Below are 20119 nucleotides of genomic sequence, written 5' to 3'. Positions count from 1 at the left end.
AACTTCCCCCGGGATTTGCTCGACCCGGCAGAAACACAAATTAACAATTTTAATGAAACTGTACATGCTGGGCCGGGGGGTGGCAGCGGGTCCAGGGGGAGGAACACCCACTCTCGCCCCTTACTTGGAGCTGGAGCACTTGGGGAGCCTGGGGATTTCCTATGGCCGGGTATCTCCTTGTTCCCCGGTTCCTGGGGCGGAGGGGGGACCCCTTCCGCTGTCGTTTCCCGACCCAGCACCATTTTTTAAAGAGCCCAGTGGGGACTCCTCTGCCGACGATCCTGGGGGTGGGATCGGGGCAGAGCCAGGGCCGGTTGGAGCGGCCGGGTCATTTGCCGTACCTTGTGCGGTCGATGGGCCGGCTGCTGGCGGCCACTTCCCGGAGGAGGACGGGGACTCGGTGGGGGACGCGGGAGAAGAACTAGAGACCACCGCCAGGGAGGCGGTGGATCTGCTCGCGGCCGCCGCTGAGACCCTCCTCATTCCTGCAAAGGAACTCCGGGACTTTTTGGCCCAGAGCCGGGGTCGCTGCGACCAAGCCCGACTGGCCCTGGAAAAATGGTCCGAGCCAGAGCTGATCAAGGGGTCCGTCCGCGCCGCCGCTAAAACCTTGGCCGCGGGCGGGCCCTTGACAAAGGCGCAACCCCTTGAGCTGCGCGAGCTCGAGGGACACCTCGCTGGGCTGCGGAGGGAGCGGAGTTCAACAAAAGACTCCGCTCCCTCCCCCACAATAGGTTAAGGTAGAGGTTGCACTATGCTTTTGCCATGAAGATAACCATAGCCAGCCTCAACATCAACGGCGGCAGAGGGGCACGCCGTAGATTTGACAATTTTTCGCTCCTGCGGGAGGGGAAATATGCGGTGTGCTTCCTGCAAGAAACCCACACCGTTCCGGGAGACGAAGCCACGTGGTTCCTGGAATGGCAAGGAGAGGTCCGCATGAGCCACCGCACCGCCATTTCTAGTGGGGTGGTCATCTTGCTGGGCCCGCATTTTCAGCCGGAGATCTTGGGGGTCGAGGAGCCCGTGCCAGGCCGCTTGCTGCACGTAACGGTTCGCCTGGGGGACGTGCCGCTCCATCTCGTGAACGTGTACGCCCCTCAGCCCGGCCCGCAGCAAACGCGCTTCTTTGAAGAGGTGTCCGCTCTTCTTGGCTCCGTCGACGTCGGCGACTGCATTGTCCTCGGGGGGGATTTTAACTGCACCCTCGAGGCGAGGGACCGCTCCGGTGCCCCGCAGTGCATGACGGCGATGGAGAAGTTGAGGGACCTGGTCGGGTCCTTCGACTTGGTGGACGTCTGGCGAAATCTCCACCCCGACTCCAGCGCCTTTACTTGGGTGAGGCCTGGAGTAGGATGGTCCAGAGTCGACCGCCTTTACGTGTCTCGGGCGTACGTTTCCTGCGTCCCGGCGGCCTCCATGCGGCCGGTGCCGTGTTCGGACCACCACCTGGTGTGGGCGGAGCTCGCTTCGCTCCGCGCGAGGACGGGGTCCACGTACTGGCACTTTAACAACCGGCTGCTGGAGGACGTGCGGTTCCAGGACTCGTTCCGGCGATTCTGGTCCGACTGGAGAAGGAAGCAGGGGGGCTTCCCCTCCTTGAGGCTATGGTGGGACGTGGGCAAGGCTCACGTCCGCATCTTCTGTCAAGAGTACGCGGAGGGGTCGACCAAGAGGCGGGCGGCCAGAGTCGGGCGCCTAGAAAAAGAGGTGCTCGACCTGGAATCCCGTCTCGGTCAAGTCGTCCAGGACCCGGCCCTGCGGACGGTGTACGAAGCGAAGAAGGCCGCGCTGAAGGACCTGCAGCTCGTCGGGTCCCGAGGCGCGTTCGTGAGATCGCGGATCCGGTTCCTGAGGGATCTGGACCGCGGCTCCCCCTTCTTCTACTCGCTGGAAAAAAGGCAGAGTGTCCGTAAGCAGCTCTTGGCCGACGACGGCTCTCTCGTCTCGGATCCGGAGGGCGTCAACAACAGGGCCCGTGAATATTACGGGGCTCTGTTCTCTCGAGGAAGCGCGTAGAGTTTTGTGGGAGGACCTGCCGAAGGTCAGCCCGGAGGGCGGCGAAAATTTGGAAGCTCCGCTAAGCCTGGCGGAGCTGACCGGTGCCCTCGACCGGCTCTCGAGGGGAAAATCCCCGGGGCTGGACGGGCTGACCGTGGAGTTCCACAGGGCGTTCTGGGACGTCCTGGGGAGCGACTACGCGCGGGTCCTGGGGGAAAGTCTGGCGACCGGGGAGATGCCCCTCTCTTGGCGCAGGGCAGTCATCGTCCTGCTGCCTAAGAAGGGCGATCTCCGCCTCCTTAAGAACTGGCGCCCGGTCTCCCTCCTCAGCACGGACTACAAAATCTTCGCCAGGGCGATGTCTGCTCGCCTTGGTGCCGTGCTGGACCACATGATCCACCCCGACCAGTCCTACACGGTCCCGGGCCGGACAATCCACGACAACATCCATCTGGTCCGGGACCTCATCCATTGTTCCCAGGAGGCTGGTCTGTCGGTCGCCTTCCTATCTATCGACCAAGAGAAGGCGTTCGACAGGGTGGATCACGACTATCTGCTCGGAACTCTGCGCGCTTTCGGGTTCGGGACGCATTTCGTCGCCCGGATCCGACTTTTGTACGCCGCCGCGGAGTGTCTGATTAAGCTTAACGGGTCCTTGACGGCGCCCCTTCGCTTTAGGAGAGGGGTGCGCCAGGGATGCCCCATGTCCGGCCAGTTATACGCCGTCTGCGTGGAGCCTTTCCTGCGCCTCTTGCGGACGAGGTTGACGGGACTGGCTCTGCAAGGGCCAGGCATGGAGGTCGTCCTCTCGGCTTACGCCGATGACGTGCTCCTCGCGGTAGAGGATCCCGCTGACCTGCGGAGGATGCGTGAGTGCCAGGAGATTTACTCGGCCGCATCCTCCGCCAGGATCAACTGGGAGAAATGTTCCGGACTCCTGGTGGGTCAGTGGCGGGTGGACTCCCTGCCGGAGGAGCTCAGGCCTTTTGCCTGGAGCACGACCCATCTCCTCTATCTGGGAGTCTACCTTAGCCCCGACGAGGGAGCCTGGCCGGCGAACTGGCAGGAGCTGGAGGACAAGGTCGCCGCTCGCCTAGGGCGCTGGACAGGACTGCTCCGAGTGCTGTCCTACAGGGGTCGAGCGCTAGTCATAAACCAGCTGGTGGCCGCAATGTTGTGGTACCGGCTGGTCACTTTGACCCCTCCCCCTGCGTTTGTCGCCAAGATACAGAAGTTGTTGGTGGACTTCTTCTGGAACAACAGGAAGCACTGGGTCTCTGCCGCGGTCTTGAGTCTCCCGCTTGAGGAGGGCGGTCAGTCGTTGGTGTGCGTCAGCGCCCAGCTCGCGACTTTCCGTCTTCAGACCCTGCAGAGATACCTTTACGTCGAGCCCCCTCCTAGGTGGTGTGCTCTGGCGACGTATTTCTTCCGCCAGCAGCGCGACCTCAATTACGACACGCAGCTCCTGTTTGTGAACTTGGGGGGGTGTCAGGACCGCCCTCTGGGAGCTGCCTGTCTTTTACAAGGAACTCATCAGGGTCTGGAACAAAGTCTCCACCAAGCGCAGCTCTCCGCCGGCTGGAGTGGCGGCCGTCCTGCAGGAGCCGCTGCTCGGGAATCCGTACCTCCACGACCGAGGTTTTATGTGGCGGTCGGAAGAGAGGGCTGTGGCTGGTGAGGTGACCAGGGTCAGGGACCTGCTCGATGGCGGAGGAGCGGGCTGGATGGCGCCAGGCATGCTGGCGCGGCGCCTAAATTCAGTCGACGTCCGCCGCGCGGCCGAAGCCATCGAGTCGCTAAAAACAGCTTTGGGCCCTGACTCCGTTAGGTGCATCGAGGAGACTCAAGCACGTGGGGAGATCCCGTCCGAACTGATCCCCGTCCGGACGGAATTCCTCATCGGCGCCAAACCCCGGAACCTCCCTCGGGGGCCGGCGCCTCACAACTTGAGCTGTCTCGGGGAAATCCCCTCCGTGCCTTTCAGTTCCGCGCGGAGGGGTTTCCTGTACAGGCTGCTCCTGCACACTCTCAACTTTGCCATCCTCGCCGGCCGTCCGGACACGCCATGGCGTACCATCTTGCCGTCCGGAGGAGGCGGGGGTCCCCGATGGAGGGCACTCTACGCAGGGGTCCTCCCACTATTCATCGGGGACTTGGCTTGGAGGGTGGTGCACGGAGCAGTGCCGTGCAACAAATTTTTAAGCCGGTTCACGGACTCCCAGGCCGCCTGCAATTTCTGCGGTCTGGAAAAGTCCGTGTTCCATGTTTTTATTGAATGCACGAGGTTGCAGCCCCTGTTTTATTATTTGAAGGGGCTGCTCCTGAAATTCTGGCTGCACTTCAGTCCCACTCTCCTGATCTTTGGGCACCCTGTGCGGAGGGGAGCGGGTAGGTCCGAAGGCCTCCTCGTAGGACTGCTCCTGGGCACGGCCAAGGGTGCCATCAGCCGGTCCAGGCAGCGGGCGGTCGAGGGGGTCGTTCAACCTGACTGCCTGCCTCTCTTCCGCTCTTACATCCGGTCCAGGGTGTCCTTGGAGATGGAGCACGCGGTGTCCACCGGTACGCTCGCGGCCTTCCGCGAGAGGTGGGCACCGGAGGGACTGGAGTGCATCATCACGCCCGGCAGCCAAATTTTAATTTGATTTTACGTTTTAAAGTTTAATTTGTTTTAATTGCCGGTGCTTTTAGTGTCCCCCTCCCCTTTTATAGGGGGCACTGGAAAAAATGTGATTTTAGCACCCAAAAAAAAACCAAAAAAAAAAACACAAAAAAGAAAAAAAGGGCCTTGTAAATGTCTGCTGTGTCATCCAGGGCGGGTGGCACGGTTTAATGTTTTATGTTTTACAGGTAAACTCCAAAAGAGTTTCATGCACAAGGACCCCCAGGTCCCTCTGCACCGCAGCATGTTGTAATTTCTCCCCATTCAAATAATATTCCCTTTTACTGTTTCTCCCCCCCCCCCCCCCCCCGCCAAGGTGGATGACCTCACATTTTCCGACATTGTATTCCATCTGCCAAACCTTAGCCCATTCGCTTAACCTATCTCAATCTCTTTGCAGCCTCTCTGTGTCCTCTACACAACCCGCTTTCCCACTAATCTTTGTGTCATCTGCAAATTTTGTTATACTACACTCTGTCCCCTCTTCCAGGTAATCTATGTATATTGTAAACAGTTGTGGTCCCAGCACCGATCCCTGTGGCACACCACTAACCACCGATTTCCAACCCGAAAAGGACCCATTTATCCCGACTCTCTGCTTTCTGTTAGCCAGCCAATTCTCGATCCATGCTAATACATTTCCTCTGACTCTGCGTACCTTTATCTTCTGCAGTAACCTTTTGTGTGGCACCTTATCGAATGCCTTTTGGAAATCTAAATACACCACATCCATCGGTACATCTCTATCCACCATGCTTGTTATATCCTCAAAGAGTTCCAGTAAATTAGTTAAACATGATTTCCCCTTCATGAATCCATGTTGCGTCTGCTTGATTGCACTATTCCTATCTAGATGTCCCGCTATTTCTTCCTTAATGATAGCTTCAAGCATTTTCCCCACTACAGATGTTAAACTAACCGGCCTATAGTTACCTGCCTTTTGTCTGCCACCTTTTTTTTTTAAACAGAGGTGTAACATTAGCTGCTTTCCAATCCGCTGGTACCTCCCCAGAGTCCAGAGAATTTTGGTAGATTATAACAAATGCATCTGCTATAACTTCCTTTAATACCCTGGGATGCATTGCATCAGGACCAGGGGACTTGTCTACCTTCAGTCCCATTAGCCTGTCCAGCACGACCCCCCTAGTGATAGTGATTATCTCAAGGTCCTCCCTTCCCACATTCCCGTGACCAGCAATTTTTGACATGGTTTTTGTGTCTTCCACTGTGAAGACCAAAGCAAAATAATTGTTTAAGGTCTCAGCCATTTCCACATTTCCCATTATTAATCCCCCTTCTCATCTTCTAAGGGACCAACATTTACTTTAGTCACTCTTTCCCGTTTTATATATCAGTAAAAGCTTTTACTATCTGTTTTTATGTTTTGCGCAAGTTTACTTTTGCAATCTATCTTTCCTTTCTTTATTGCTTTCTTAGTCATTCTTTGTCTAGTTCAAGCTCAGGTTGTATTGCCTGAAGCTTTATTCCTCTCATCAATCAGAAGTACTGTACTGAACAGAATCGATACGCTAACAAAACATACATTTTGCAATATGAGAGTCAAGCAACCTTTTAACATTGGTATTTCAGTATTTCCCTAGAGCAACTTTCCACTCAAGATGAGATGCATGTTAAAATGATCCTTAAGCCTGAAAGCAAGTTATTAAAAAAAAACTTATTTTTAGAATCCAAATGTTGGAATATATTTCCCACTGAAAAAAGCTAATATTAAATATGTACCTGTCACTACCACCTGTAAAATACAAATACCCAAATACCCTTGGGGCTTGGTTTGGGGGGCAGGGGGGGGGGGGCGAGAGACACGGACATCTCTTTACAAGTTTGTGCTCTGTCATTCTTCTGACACAAAAACCTTTTCAAAAGCTAAAGCTCTTCAAACAAAATTTACAAAGCACAATTGCAACATCCTGCGATAAATAAGTACTATATGATACAGGAGGTATTTCCCACAGTGAGGGTTATATGGAAGCAAGATGGTTTCAAAACAGAATTGCAGCTTTTCATAATAAAACTTCTGAAGGAGTGAGAAGTAAAAGTTAAGTTTCCTTTTAATTTATCAGTCTGGTTGAATTCAAAACATTTTTGTAAACCAAAAATTAAAAAGTGGATTCAAACCCCAAAGCACTTAAACCATTCCAAATACAGAATTCTTCTGGCAATAAATACATAGCAGCATAGAATCTTACAGCACAGACGGAGGTCATTTGGCCCATTGTGCCTGCTCTTTGAAAGAGTCATCCAATTAGTCCCACTCCCCTGTTCTTTCCTCAAAGACCTGCAATTCTTTTTTCCTTTTCAAGTATATATTCAATTCTTTCTTGAACGTTACTATTGAACCTGCTTCCACCACCCGTTCAGGCAGTGCATTCCAGATCATAACTTGCCACGTAAAAGAAAATTCTCCTCATCTTTGCTGCTGCTGCCCCTCCCCCTCCCCACCACCCCCGGTTCTTTTGCCAATTATCTTAAATCTGTATCCCTCTTGCCAGTAAAAACAGTGTCCTTTCTACATATTCTATCAAAATCCTTCAAATTTGAACGCCTCTATTAAGTCTCCCCTTAACCTTCTCTGCTCTATGGAGAACAATCCCAGCTTCTCCAGTATATCCACACAACTGAAGTCTCTCATCCCTGGTACCATTCTAGTAACTCTCTTTTACACCCTGTCGAAGGCCTTGAAGTGCAGCACGCAGAATTGAACACAATACTCCAGCTGAGGTCTAACCAGCGATTTATAAAGGTTTAGCATAACTTCCTTGCTTTTGCATTCTATGGGCTAGACTTTCCTCTTTATTTTCAGCGGTTTTCTCAGCGGTACTGCTCGTTTTCAGCGGAAAACCACTCGGTGAAAGTTTCCACTTCATCATTTTTTTTTTTTTAAAAAAAGAGTTCTGCCAAAATGTTCTAAATATCGCTGGAGAACGGACCACCTGCGTGCACCGCCGGAAAAAACACCACCGTCCGAGTTTTGGCTCAGCGGTGACCCGTAGGTAAGATCGAAAAAAACGCCCACAAAAAGCAGCCGGAGCTGGGCGGTGAGTAAGTAGCCCTGCAAAGAAAGCTAAGTTAAAGGTTTTTTATAATTCTTTTAAAATTCTTTTGTGACAATCAAGTTAAAAAGGGTCTTGAGAATGTTTTGAGAAATGTTATTTTTTGTTTCATTGAAAAAAAGAAAGAGTGCGTGTGTTTTCCCCCCTCCCTAGGCACAACTGCAGCCTCGGTCTAAATTTGAGTAATTACCGCCCATTCTGGTTAAGAACTGCCCAATTTGCCCAGGATTGCGTTTAACGGCCGAGAATCTACGTGTAAGATCCATTTTCTCGCCGGGCGGAATTTTTTCCCTTTTTTATGCAATTTTTCACCAGCGTTATTTAAAGAATCTTAGCGGTATTTTTGCCGGCAATCCGGCAGTGGCAGGCTTTAGGGAAAGTCCAGCCCTGTGCCTCTTAATAAAGCCCAGGATCCCATATGGTTTTTTTTTAAAAAACAGCCTTATCGACTTGTCCAGCCACCTTCAAATATTTCAGTACGCAAACTCCCCCAGGTCTCCTGCACACCCTATAAAATTGTACCATTTAGTTCATATGGCCTCTCCTCATCCTTCCTTCCTTCCAAAATTCATCACTTCACTCTTCTCTGCATTAAATCTCAACAGCCATGTGACTGCCCATTTCATCAGTCTCTCTATGCCCTCCTGAAGTCTGCTACTATCCTTCTCATCGTTTACGACATTTCCAAGCTTCATCATCTGCAAACTTTGAAATGATGTATATTTTTTGTATCCCTTCATTCCAACCACAGATTGAAAATGGCACAGCTACAGAATAAGGGTAATTACCGAGAGGCAGAGGTGACTGATTGGTGCTAGGAGATATATACCCATATATCCCCATCTTTTGGTTATTTCATATACACACCAGGGTAAGGTGGCAAATAGAGGCCAGGCACTTCACTACTGAGTAGTGTGAAGGAGAAAGAAAGGGAGAGGGGGCGGGCAGGCGAGAGAGCAAGGGGGCGGGCGATAAAGCAGGGGACCGACCTAAAAGTATGTGACCAGTTTGCTCACTTTCTTGCATGAAAACAATGTGGATCATAGGAAGACTGCAAGAAAGGAGATACCTTAAACAGACAAGAGAACTGAAAACATTCCTTTACACCATTTCGATTTCTTTTTCTCCACATCAGATGCTGCTAATATATGCTAATTCTGCTCTGTAACTGGACTGCAGAGAAATTTCCCTCCCCACCCAAATTCAGCAATTCTGTGGGCAGTCACATCCACATCTTAGCAATCCACAAAAATACATTTACAAATCCAACCTCTCTAATATCGCAATCCTTTAGATTTATATCAAACATAATGTTTGATAGCTTCCAAAGAATTAAGGATATGAACAATCTCTAACTTTTATTTATGCATTCTTTAATTCTACTTTACAGCATTTCTGAGCCTTAAAAGCACCTTGAGCTGCCAACAGCACTTATTAAAAACCCAAGAGCAACAGCAGACAACAAACTATGCATGCAGTGACCTGTATCATACAGATTGTGCAGGTGTGAAGGACAATTCTTTTGCCTATAAAATATTGCAATGCCAAAACATCGTATATAGAATGTACAGCACAGAAACCGGTCATTTGGCCCAACTGGTCCATGTTGGTGTTTATGTTCCATTCAAGCTGCCTGCCACCCCTCTTAGCACAATCTCCCTCATGTGTTTATCTAGCTCCCTCTTAAATGCATCTTTGCTTCAACAAATTCCCCATTCTAACCACTCTCTGGGTAAAGTATCTCCTGAATTCCTTATTGGATTTACTATCAGAGTGAGCATCATTGAACTTGGCAAGATCACAGAAGGACCTAGCTAACAAAATTTGTCCAGTGCATGGTCAAATCATTTTGTGAGATTGAATGTCACAAGGTGATCCAATTACTTTCTCCGCTTCCCTCCATCTATGATAAGCATATAGCTGGGGGAAAGTGGATTTAGATTTTTGTTCCTGAAAGTTACAAGAAGGTATTTCAGATTAGAACTATAGCAATAACTCCTGTACTCTGTAAACTTTACATTATTATTTACCTATTGAAAGATTTTTGTTAACCAACGGTCTTAAGGGATACAGGGCAAAGGCGGGTATATGGAGTTAGATCATAGATCAGCCGTGATGTTGTGGACAATTCTGGACACTACACTTCAGGAAAGATGTAACGGCCTTAGAAAGGGTACAGAGGAGGTTTACCAGGATGTTACCAGGCATGAAGGACTTTAGTTATGAGGAGAGGTTGGAAAAGTTAGGAATATTCTTCATAGAACAGAGAGAGTTAAGGAGATGACCTAATAGAGGTTTTCAAGATGATGAGAGGTTTTGATAGAGTAGATAAAGAAAAACTATTCCCTCTGGTGAGTGCATCAATAACCAAAGGTCATAGACTTAAAATCATTGGCAAAAGATCTAATGGGGGGGATGAGAATTATTTTTACTCAGAGTTGTCGAGATATGGCACACTCTATCTGAAAAGTTGATGGAAGCTTCCCTAAATGATTTTAAAAGGGAGTTGGACAGACACTTGAGGATGAGGAACTTACGGGGTTACAGACAAAAAATGGGGATGAGAGACTAAGCACGACTTCGCTTTCAAAAGAGCCAGCACAGGCATGACAGACCAAATGGTCTCCTTCTGTGCTGTAAGTTTCTATGATTCTATCTCATTGAAAGGCGGAACAGGCTTTAGGGGAATGGCCTAAGCCTCTTCCTATGTACATAGAAAAAGAATCTCAAATTACACTTAATCCTACCTTTCAGATAGGATGTGTTTTCCCCCCCCACAGGTCACCTATTATTCTCACCAATTCCCAGAAAGGCTATCAGAAGCAGTACTGAGTTATAGCAAAATACTAATCTCAGATGGAAAAACCAAAGACTCCTTCACCTTGCTTCAACGAAACCTACCCGTCAATTACAAAGCACTATGGATAATCACCAGAGAAAACATGTACAACCCAGATATTCCCACCTGACCCTTCTATGGCAAAGAGACCAAATGTACACAGTGTTTTTGAATTATAATAAAGGAAGCATTGAGAAAGGTAGAATAGCACTTACCTTTAACAGTTTTTTTAGACAATGGAAAATCAGAAAATTTCACCACCTCCTTGGCATTTATCTGAAAAGTCAAAAACAAGAGACTTACACACCACAAGAGAGATATACATCCCTTCACCACTCTTTCTGCAAGTTACAATTACATGAATTTCTCATAGGGTTTATTAGTAACTATCTTATATATATGGCCCCTAGTTTTGGACACCCCCACAAGTAGAAACATAAACATATTCTCTACATCTACCCTTTTCATTATCTTAAAAGACCTCAAACGGGAAGTCCAGTACTCAATTGTTGAATATAATTCACGACCCACAATAAAATCATCATTCAGATGGGGTAAAATCATGGGACACTGCTTCTAAATACCTTTAGAAAGGCACACTTTTCCACAGAAACAGCAAAGACCAAAACAATACACATAAATAATACACAATAGTTTCGGGAAAAAATGGAATATGGCAGAAAGGAAATTTGTATGCTACTATAGAAAGGATATATAGTTAAGAAATTAGAACTATACCTAGATTCTGCCTCACTTGTTTATCATTACATGCAAATGAAGTTCAGTAAGCTGTGCAACAGCAGGTGCATGAACAACATATCTAATTGAGATCAATTTGAAGCACAGTAATGCCAAAATCCTTGTCACATTAGGGTCAATAAAGAATGGCTGTTCAAATACTAACAGTATTTGAAGGCCTGATGCTGATTTTCAATGGAAAGCCTGTTCACTGCAGACAGGCCACTCATTCTATTTTAATTCATAACTAAATTTCAAATCTACAATGGTCACACACTAAAAAGTTTACCTGCAATTTTTGGCATTAACTTATTTTGTGTCATACTAGGCACTTCTACACTTTGCCTTTTTTAATATCTGCAACCACTTACATAGAATGCACAGCACAGAAACAGGCCATTCAGCCCAACTGGTCCGTGCCAGTGTTTATGCTCCACATGAGCCTCCTCCCATCCCTCTTTATCTAATTCTGTCACCATAACCTTCTATTCCTTTCTCCCTTGTGTGCTTATCCAGATTCCCCTTAAACGTATCTATGCTATTCCCTCAACTACACCTTGTGGTAGCAAGTTCCATATTCTAACTGTAATGTATGCACTTGTGAGTATGCTCATAGGTTTGTAGAGCTGTTGGCAGATTCAGTCAGCTGTGGCTCAGTGGGTCGCACTCTCGCCTCTGAGTCAGAAGGTTGTGGGTTCATAGTCCCATTCCAGATACTTAAGCACAAAAAAAAATCTAGGCTGACATTCCAATGCTGAGGGAGTGCTGCACTGTCAGTGGAGTCATCTTTCAGATGAGATGTTAATCTAGTGCCTTGTCTTCCCTCTGAGCTGGATGTAAAGATCACATGGCACTTTGTCGAAGAAGTGGATGGGAGCTCTTCCCAGCGTCCTGGCCAATATTTATAAACCTCCTCCTCCACTCTGCCCACCCCCTTTTAGTCAGGGGGCACGTGTATAATTTGTGTTTTGGTGCCCTCAAAAAAAACACAAGGGGGCACTTGATTGAAAGTTTTTGGAGTGTGACCCCTCCTTTACAGATACAACAAAAATAGTTGTAGTGCTGTTGAGTTGGGAGTGGTTTAGCCAGTCACGTGATGTTCACAAGACTCAATAAAATCCCAACCAGTTGGATTCAGGGGATCCACAATGAGGCAGGTGGTTGTGAGCCTCGTAGATGAACTGGTAATGTGTAGTGTGATTGTTAAACCTTTGTTAATGGCAGACCAATTGAACAAATACTTTGGTTCTGTCTTCACGAAGGAAAACACAAATAACCTCGTGGAAATACTAGGGGACTGAGGGTCTAGCGACAAGGAGGAACTGAAGGAAATCCTTATTAGTCAGGAAAGTGTGTTAGGGAAATTGATGGGACTGAAGGCTGGGCCTGATAGTCTGCATCCCAGAGTACTTAAGGAAGTGGCCCTAGAAATAGTGGATGCATTGGTGATCATTTTCCAACAGTCTATCGACTCTGGATCAGTTTCTATGGACTGGAGGGTAGCTAATGTAACACCACTTTTTAAAAAAGGAGAGAGAAAACGGGGAATTATACTCCAGTTAGCCTGACATCGGTAGTGGGGAAAATGTTGGAATCAATGATTAAAGATGAAATAGCAGCACATTTGGAAAGCAGAGGCAGGATCTGTCCAAGTAAGCATGGATTTATGAAAGGGAAATCATGCTTGACAAATCTTCTAGAATTTTTTGAGGATGTAACTAGTAGAGTGGACAAGGGAGAACCAGTGGATGTGGTGTATTTGGACTTTCAAAAGGCTTTTGACAAGGTCCCACACAAGAGATTGGTGTGCAAAATTAAAGCACATGGTATTGGGGGTAATGTACTGACGTGGATAGAGAACTGGTTGGCAGACAGGAAGCAGAGAGTCGGGATAAACTGGTCCTTTTCAGAATGGCAGGCAGTGACCAGTGGGGTACCGCAGGGCTCAGTGCTGGGACCCCAATTATTTACAATATACATTCATGATTTAGATGAAGGAATTGAGTGTAATATCTCCAAGTTTGCAGATGACACTAAACTGGGTGGCGGTGCGACCTGTGAGGAGGACGCTAAGAGGCTGCAGGGTGACTTGGACAGGTTAGGTGAATGGGCAAATGCATGGCAGATGCAGTATAATGTGGATAAATGTGAGGTTATCCACTTTGGGGGCAAAAACTTGAAGGCAGATTATTATCTGAATGGCAGATTAGGAAAAGGGGAGGTGCAACGAGACCTGGGTGTCATGGTACATCAGTCATTGAAAGTTGGCATGCAGGTACAGCAGGCGGTGAAGAAAGCAAATGGCATGTTGGCCTTCGTAGCTAGGGGATTTGAATATCGGAGCAGGGAGAAGTTTTACAGGGCCTTGGTGAGGCCTCACCTGGAATATTGTGTTCAGTTTTGGTCTCCTAATCTGAGGAAGGACGTGCTTGCTATTGAGGGAGTGCAGCGAAGGTTCACCAGACTGATTCCCGGGATGGCAGGACTGACATATGAGGAGAGACTGGATTGACTCGGCTTGTATTCACTGAAGTTTAGAAGAATGAGAGGGGATCTCATAGAAACATATAAAATTCTGACGGGACTGGACAGGGTAGATGCAGGAAGAATGTTCCCAATGTTGGGGAAGTCCAGAACCAAGGGTCACAGAATAAGGATAACGGATAAGTCATTTAGTACCGAGATGAGGAGAAACCTCTTCACTCAGAGTTGTGAACCTGTGGAATTCTCTACCACAGAGAGTTGTTGACACCAGTTCGTTAAGATATATTCAAGAGGGAGTTAGATATGACCCTTATGGCTAAAGGGATCAAGGTGGAATGGAGAGAAAGCAGGAAAGGGGTACTGAAGTGAATGATCAGCCATGATCTTATTGAATGGTGGTGCAGGCTCGAAGGGCTGAATGGCTTACTCCTGCACCTATTTTTTTATGTTTCTAATCAACTAGTTCTTAATAGCAATGTGTTGCTATGACTTCTTAAGCAAGTAAATACATTACACTCTCTGGGTAAAGAAGTTCTAGCTGAATTTTTTACACTTTTTTTTTAAACAAATTTTATATTAGCATTGATTCTGAATTGCTAAAATACAATTACAGCAATACAGGATTCGATTTCAAATGCAAAGAACGAACATCAGCACATCCCAAAGCACTTTGCAGCCAAGTACTTTTGAAGTGTAGTCACGGTTATAATGTAGGGAAACATGGCAGTTAATGTGCACACAGAAAGGTCCCACAAACAGCAATGTGGTAATGACCAGATGATCTGCTATGATGTTGGTTGAGGAATAAACATTGGCCAGGACTCCCCTACTCTTCTTCATAAAGTGCCATGGGATCTTTTATGGCTAAGTCCAGAATAACAGCGGGGCTTATTAACTTAGTCAAACTGGTCACCACACTGTAGCTAATTAATTGCCTGCAGGCAATATAAACAGATACAAGGTACAAGTCTACAGAACTACTGTGGAAAGCATCTTCTAAATTCTTACCAATAAACTACAGATTGAAATTATGGTATCCATGTCAAAAACTACAAGGAAGCATTCAATCGAATCTCTATCCAGTGTCTTGCCAGCCTTTGGTCCAAAACATTGCCAACAATGGCTTTTAACTTTTCCTGAAGGCTTTCCCTGTCAAATCAAGTTTGTAAAATACAATTCACTAACAATTCGCTTGTCAACTTTCTGATCAGAGATAATGCCCCAATATTCACACAATTCTTAAGATACGGTTGTGTTTTACAAATAAGCCAAATCTTGCCAATAAAGACAATTAATAACAATAATTCACATTCACACAGAAATGCAGTCCATCTCGGAGGTACAAAGGGGTGGATAAAAAGACAGAACAATAATCGATTACCAGAGATTGTATTTAGAGATTACCTTTATGGAGAAACTTAGAATTAGATCGAAAGACAGGTCTGTCCTCTTGCCCAATGTGATACGGGTTTGTCACACCATTTGAACCAGGCATCCAACAACACAAACAAAGTGAACTCCATGTTGCAACGGCAACTTTTTTTGCGGATCCTGAAAGCCAGCAATGGAGGCAGTGCAAAACACAACTGTGACAAATATGAAACAGCTCTGCCTTGTTCTAATCTAGTAGGTGCCCCTTTAAGTCAATACATGACAGTCTAAAAACATACTAATACACAAGAGTTTAAAATATTTTAAACAGGCTCAACCTATTTTGTTACCCATGTTACAAAGCTTGTTGTTATTATCGGCCAGGTAACAAGCTTGAGGGACAGACTTCGCGGGAAACACATAGAAACGGGGAGTGGATAAGGGAATCTAGTTCAGGGTAAAGGGATCTCTGGCCTCAGCATCAGGCATTGGAGGGGGAAGTGAGTGGGAGAGGGGAAGAGTGGATATAGAGTTACAGGTGAGGTGAGTGACAGTGAAGCAAGGGAGAGGGTAGGATACAGTGGTTGAGCGGGCTGTTCAAAAAGGAGGTGGTGGGGATTAAAAGTGGAGTGAGAGGGCAGGAGGAAAAAGGAAAGGTAGTGAAGTTGAAGAGGATGTGACGGCAGTAAAGGAGTAGGGGAAGCAGGGAGGAGGCAGGACAAGATCGAGGGGCTGAATGGTCTACTCCTGTTCCTACATGTGATGGGGACCGGGGGGGCGGCTCGAAACGCCCACCCTAAATGAAGCTGTCAGCGTCTCCTTTCCCCATCACACCATTGCCCATCTGAAAGAAGAAAAGAAAGTGAACCAAAGAGAGTTGGGAGAGAGAAGCAGAGAAGAGATGGAAGCAGGCGAAACAGCAAAACAGATATCAGAAACAGGCAAAAGTAACCATATTCTGATTTACCTCATATATAGACTAGTATACAAATAAAAATAAAGGGCTCCAAGTTCCACCAAATAAAGTGAGGGGGGATTGGGGAGTGGGGGGGGTCATGCTCTCGAAAATAAATTAATTGAACCGACTTTACAAAAACCCATTAACAGGTTTATCTGAGGCATGGTTTTAGCTTAACATGCTCCCTTCCATGTAATGATTTCTTTAAAGAGCTCTTGAACATAGAATACCTCTGCATAAGAACGTTTGCTGTTCAAGATCAGGCCAGAATGATAGAATGACAGATCTGACTCTCAGACAGCCAATGTGGAAATGAGTATCTGGTATTTGAGAACGAGGCTTTCTTTAGCCAGTACAGAATTATGAATGGGGTTACGTATAAAGTCCTCAAAGTTCTGGGAATGTGTGCAAATTCATAAAGGGAACCGCTTTCCCCAATGAGGTCAGGTACTCAAGTAGCTGAGTTCTGATCCCTATCTTCCAACAAAACTGCAGAAACCTCCCATTGCAGCGTATCATAAACACGTCCAACTCCATGTCAACTCATGTCGGAAAGAAGGTCTGCTACCGCCAAGAGCAAAGTTCACCTATAAGCACCTGGCTCGAAGAGATTCGCATAGAATCAATGAGGACAAGGAATCAGTTAAGGTCCTTGAAGTCTATTCAGACCACAAACCAGCACCCAGAAATTCAGATTCTTTAAATGTGTGCGTGAAACCAGAGGTGTTTCAAATTGAATTCCCAAGAAGTGAATAAAATTTAACAGTACACTAGGCATTAATTTAATATATCAGTTGTGAAAAATGATAAAATTTCCTCCTTATTTACTCTACAGGCACAAATGTATAATTCATGAAGTGTGAATTATTCATGAATACAAATTATTTTCTCTAAATGCCACGAAGCAGTTGATTTATGAAAAATAACAGAACAGACTATCTAATATCCCTCTTGATGGGATTCTCTTTTATTCCAGCACGAAAACAGAATTCATATTACGGGTCAGTGAAACCAAAAGATAGATTAATTGTCTTCAGAAACAATTTTCTTCCTTTCTGACTAACAGATGCATATTGCCATATAAAGTGATTCCAACATTTGTCTCACCTCCTTTCTTCCTTCCTACAAAGCAACTTTCCCCATTTCAGTTGCACCATTTTTGGAGAAGGAAAGCAGAGGACAGCAGTCGTGGGGGGTGTGGGGGGGCAGCAGTGACTGACAGGAGTGCCATGGAGCCAAGAAGAGCACTCCTGCTCTACACATGAATGTTTTTCTTTAATTTACTTATCTTTTCGATGGCAGCCCCTCTCTAGGCTGTATCCATGCATGAAAAAGCCGGAGCAGAGCAGAGGCCTGATCCCTGCTCCATTCATAACAGCCCAAATAAGCTAAGGGGTAATAAATCAAGCATTTAGCCTTGAGTAAATGCAAAGGGCCTAACAACTTTTTTAGGTAGCCGCCTCAGATATCTGAAAAATGGCCCAATTCAACTCCAGGTTGGATGTTTTTCAGGCATCCTTGGGGTGCAGGATGTGGATGCCTGAAATTGGGCCTCATTGCGCCGATGTCACTGGTGTAAAATGAGCACAAAAAGATCCAATTTCTACCCCCAAATCTTCAACACCTGCGCGGTAGATCTGGATTAAAAACAAGTTCCATCATATCATAGGCAGTCCCTCGGAATCGAGGAACACTTGCTTCCACTCTTAACATGAGTTCTTAGGTGGCTGTACGGTCCAATACGAGAACCAGTCTCTGTCACAGGTGGGACAGATAGTCGTTGAGGGAAGGGGTGGGAGGGACAGGTTTGCCGCACATTCTCTTCACTGCCTGCGCTGGATTTCTGCATGCTCTCGGCGATGAGACTCGAGGTACTTAGCGCCCTCGTGGATGCACTTCCTCCACTTAGGGTGGTGACAGTGGGGATGTTGCATTTTATCAAGGAGGCTTTGAGGGTGTCTTTGAAACATTTCCGCTGCCCACCTTTGGCTCGTTTGCCATGAAGGAGTTCCGAGTAGAGCGCTTGCTTTGGGAGTCTCGTGTCAGGTATGCGAACAATGTGGCCTGCCCAGCGGAGCTGATCGAGTATGATCAGTGCTTCAATGCTGGGGATGTTGGCCTGGTCAAGGACGCTAACGTTGGTGCGTCTGTCCTCCCAGGGGATTTGCAGGATCTTGCGGAGACATCATTGGTGGCATTTCTCCAGCGACTTGAGGTGGCTACTATACATGGTCCATGTCTCTGAGCCATATAGGAGGCCGGGTATTACTACAGCCCAGTAGACCATGAGTTTGGTGGCAGATTTGAGGGCTAGTCTTCGAACACTCTTTTCTTCAGGCGGCCGAAGGCTGCACTAGCGCACTGGAGGCGCTGTTGAATCTCATCGTCAACGTCTGCCCTTGTTGATAAGAGGCTCTCAAGGTATGGGAAATGGTCCACATTGTCCAGGGCCGCGCCGTGGATTTTGATGACTGGGGGCAGTGCTGTGCAGCGGGGACGGGTTGGTGGAGGACCCTTGTCTTACGGATGTTTAGTGTAAGGCCCACGCTTTCGTATGCCTCAGTGAAGATGTTGACTATGACTTGGAGTTCAGCCTCTGTATGTGCGCAGACGCAGGTATCGGCCACGTACTGTAGCTCGACGACAGAGGTTGGGATGGTCTTGGATCTGGCCTGGAGACGACGATGGTTGAGCAAGTTCCCACTGGTTCTGTAGTTTAGTTCCACTCCAGCAGGGAGCTTGTTGAATGTGAGGTGGAGCATGGCAGCGAGGAAGATTGAGAAGAGAGTTAGCGTGATGACGCAGTCCTGTTTGACCCCGGTCCAGACGTGGATTGGGTCTGTAATGGATCATTTGGTAAGGATCACGGCTTGCATGTTGTCGTGGTGCAGGCGGAGGATGGTGAAAAACTTTTGGGGGCAGCCGAAACGGAGGAGGGCGCTCCATAGACCCTCGTGGTTGACAGTGTAAAAGGCCTTTGTAAGGTCAAAGGCGGCCATGTACAAGGGTTGGTGCTGTTCCCTGCATTTTTCTTGCAGCTGTCATGCTGTAAAAATCATGTCCGTTGTACCCCATAGGGGACGAAATCCGCACTGCGACTCTGGGAGGAGCTCCTCAGCCACAGGGAGAAGAAGGTTGAGGAGGACTCTAGCACCGACTTTCCCAGTGGCTGATAGCAGGGAGATTCCTCTGTAGTTGTCGCAGTCGGACATGTCCCCTTTTCTAAAGATGGTCATGATCACTGCTGGGAAAAAGTCACTGGTCGGCGTAGTTTATAGGCCCCCAAATAATAACTTCATGGTGGGGCGGGCAATAATCAAGGGAATAATGGAGGCATGTGAAAAAGGAACGGCAGTAGTTATGGGGGATTTTAACCTACATATCGATTGGTCAAATCAAATCGCAGGGGGTAGCCTGGAGGAGGAATTCATAGAATGCATACGGGATTGTTTCTTAGAACAGTATGTAACAGAGCCTACAAGGGAGCAAGCCATTTTGGATCTGGTCCTGTGTAACGAGACAGGAAAAATAAACGATCTCCTCGTAAAAGATCCTCTCGGAATGAGTGATCACAATATGGTTGAATTTGTAATACAGATTGAGGATGAGGAAGTTGTGTCAGAAACGAGCGTACTATGCTTAAACAAAGGGGACTACAGTGGGATGAGGGCAGAGTTGGCTAAAGTAGACTGGAAACAAGGACTAAACGGTGGCACAATTGAGGAACAGTGGAGGACTTTTAAGGAGCTCTTTCATAATGCGCAACAAAAATATATTCCAGTGAAAAAGGGCGGCAAGAGAAGAGATAACCAGCCGTGGATAACCGAGGAAATAAAGGAAAGTATCAAATCAAAGACCAATGCGTATAAGGTGGCCAAGGTTAGTGGGAAACTAGAGGATTGGGAAGATTTTAAGCAACAGCAAAGAATGACTAAAAAAGCAATAAAGAAAGGGAAGATAGATTACGAAGGTAAACTTGCACAAAACATAAAAACAGA

At 47.2% G+C, this 20119-nt stretch overlaps 1 protein-coding gene across 1 annotated transcript in view; it reads right to left on the bottom strand.

Annotated features, from left to right (window-relative positions):
• The window catches only part of ddx10 (DEAD (Asp-Glu-Ala-Asp) box polypeptide 10), a 464721-nt gene that overhangs the window by 433605 nt on the left and 10997 nt on the right, over positions 1-20119 (bottom strand). The window contains exon 2 of the mRNA XM_070892172.1: positions 10786-10846. Within this exon, the coding sequence (XP_070748273.1) occupies positions 10786-10846 (61 nt within the window). The remainder of the gene's footprint in view (positions 1-10785; positions 10847-20119) is intronic.

The sequence above is a fragment of the Pristiophorus japonicus genome, chromosome 10, assembly GCF_044704955.1.
Source record: "Pristiophorus japonicus isolate sPriJap1 chromosome 10, sPriJap1.hap1, whole genome shotgun sequence".
Lineage (NCBI taxonomy): Eukaryota > Metazoa > Chordata > Chondrichthyes > Pristiophoridae > Pristiophorus > Pristiophorus japonicus.
The sequence above is the reverse complement of the archived record's forward strand: the minus strand, read 5'-3'. Positions and strand labels throughout refer to the sequence as shown.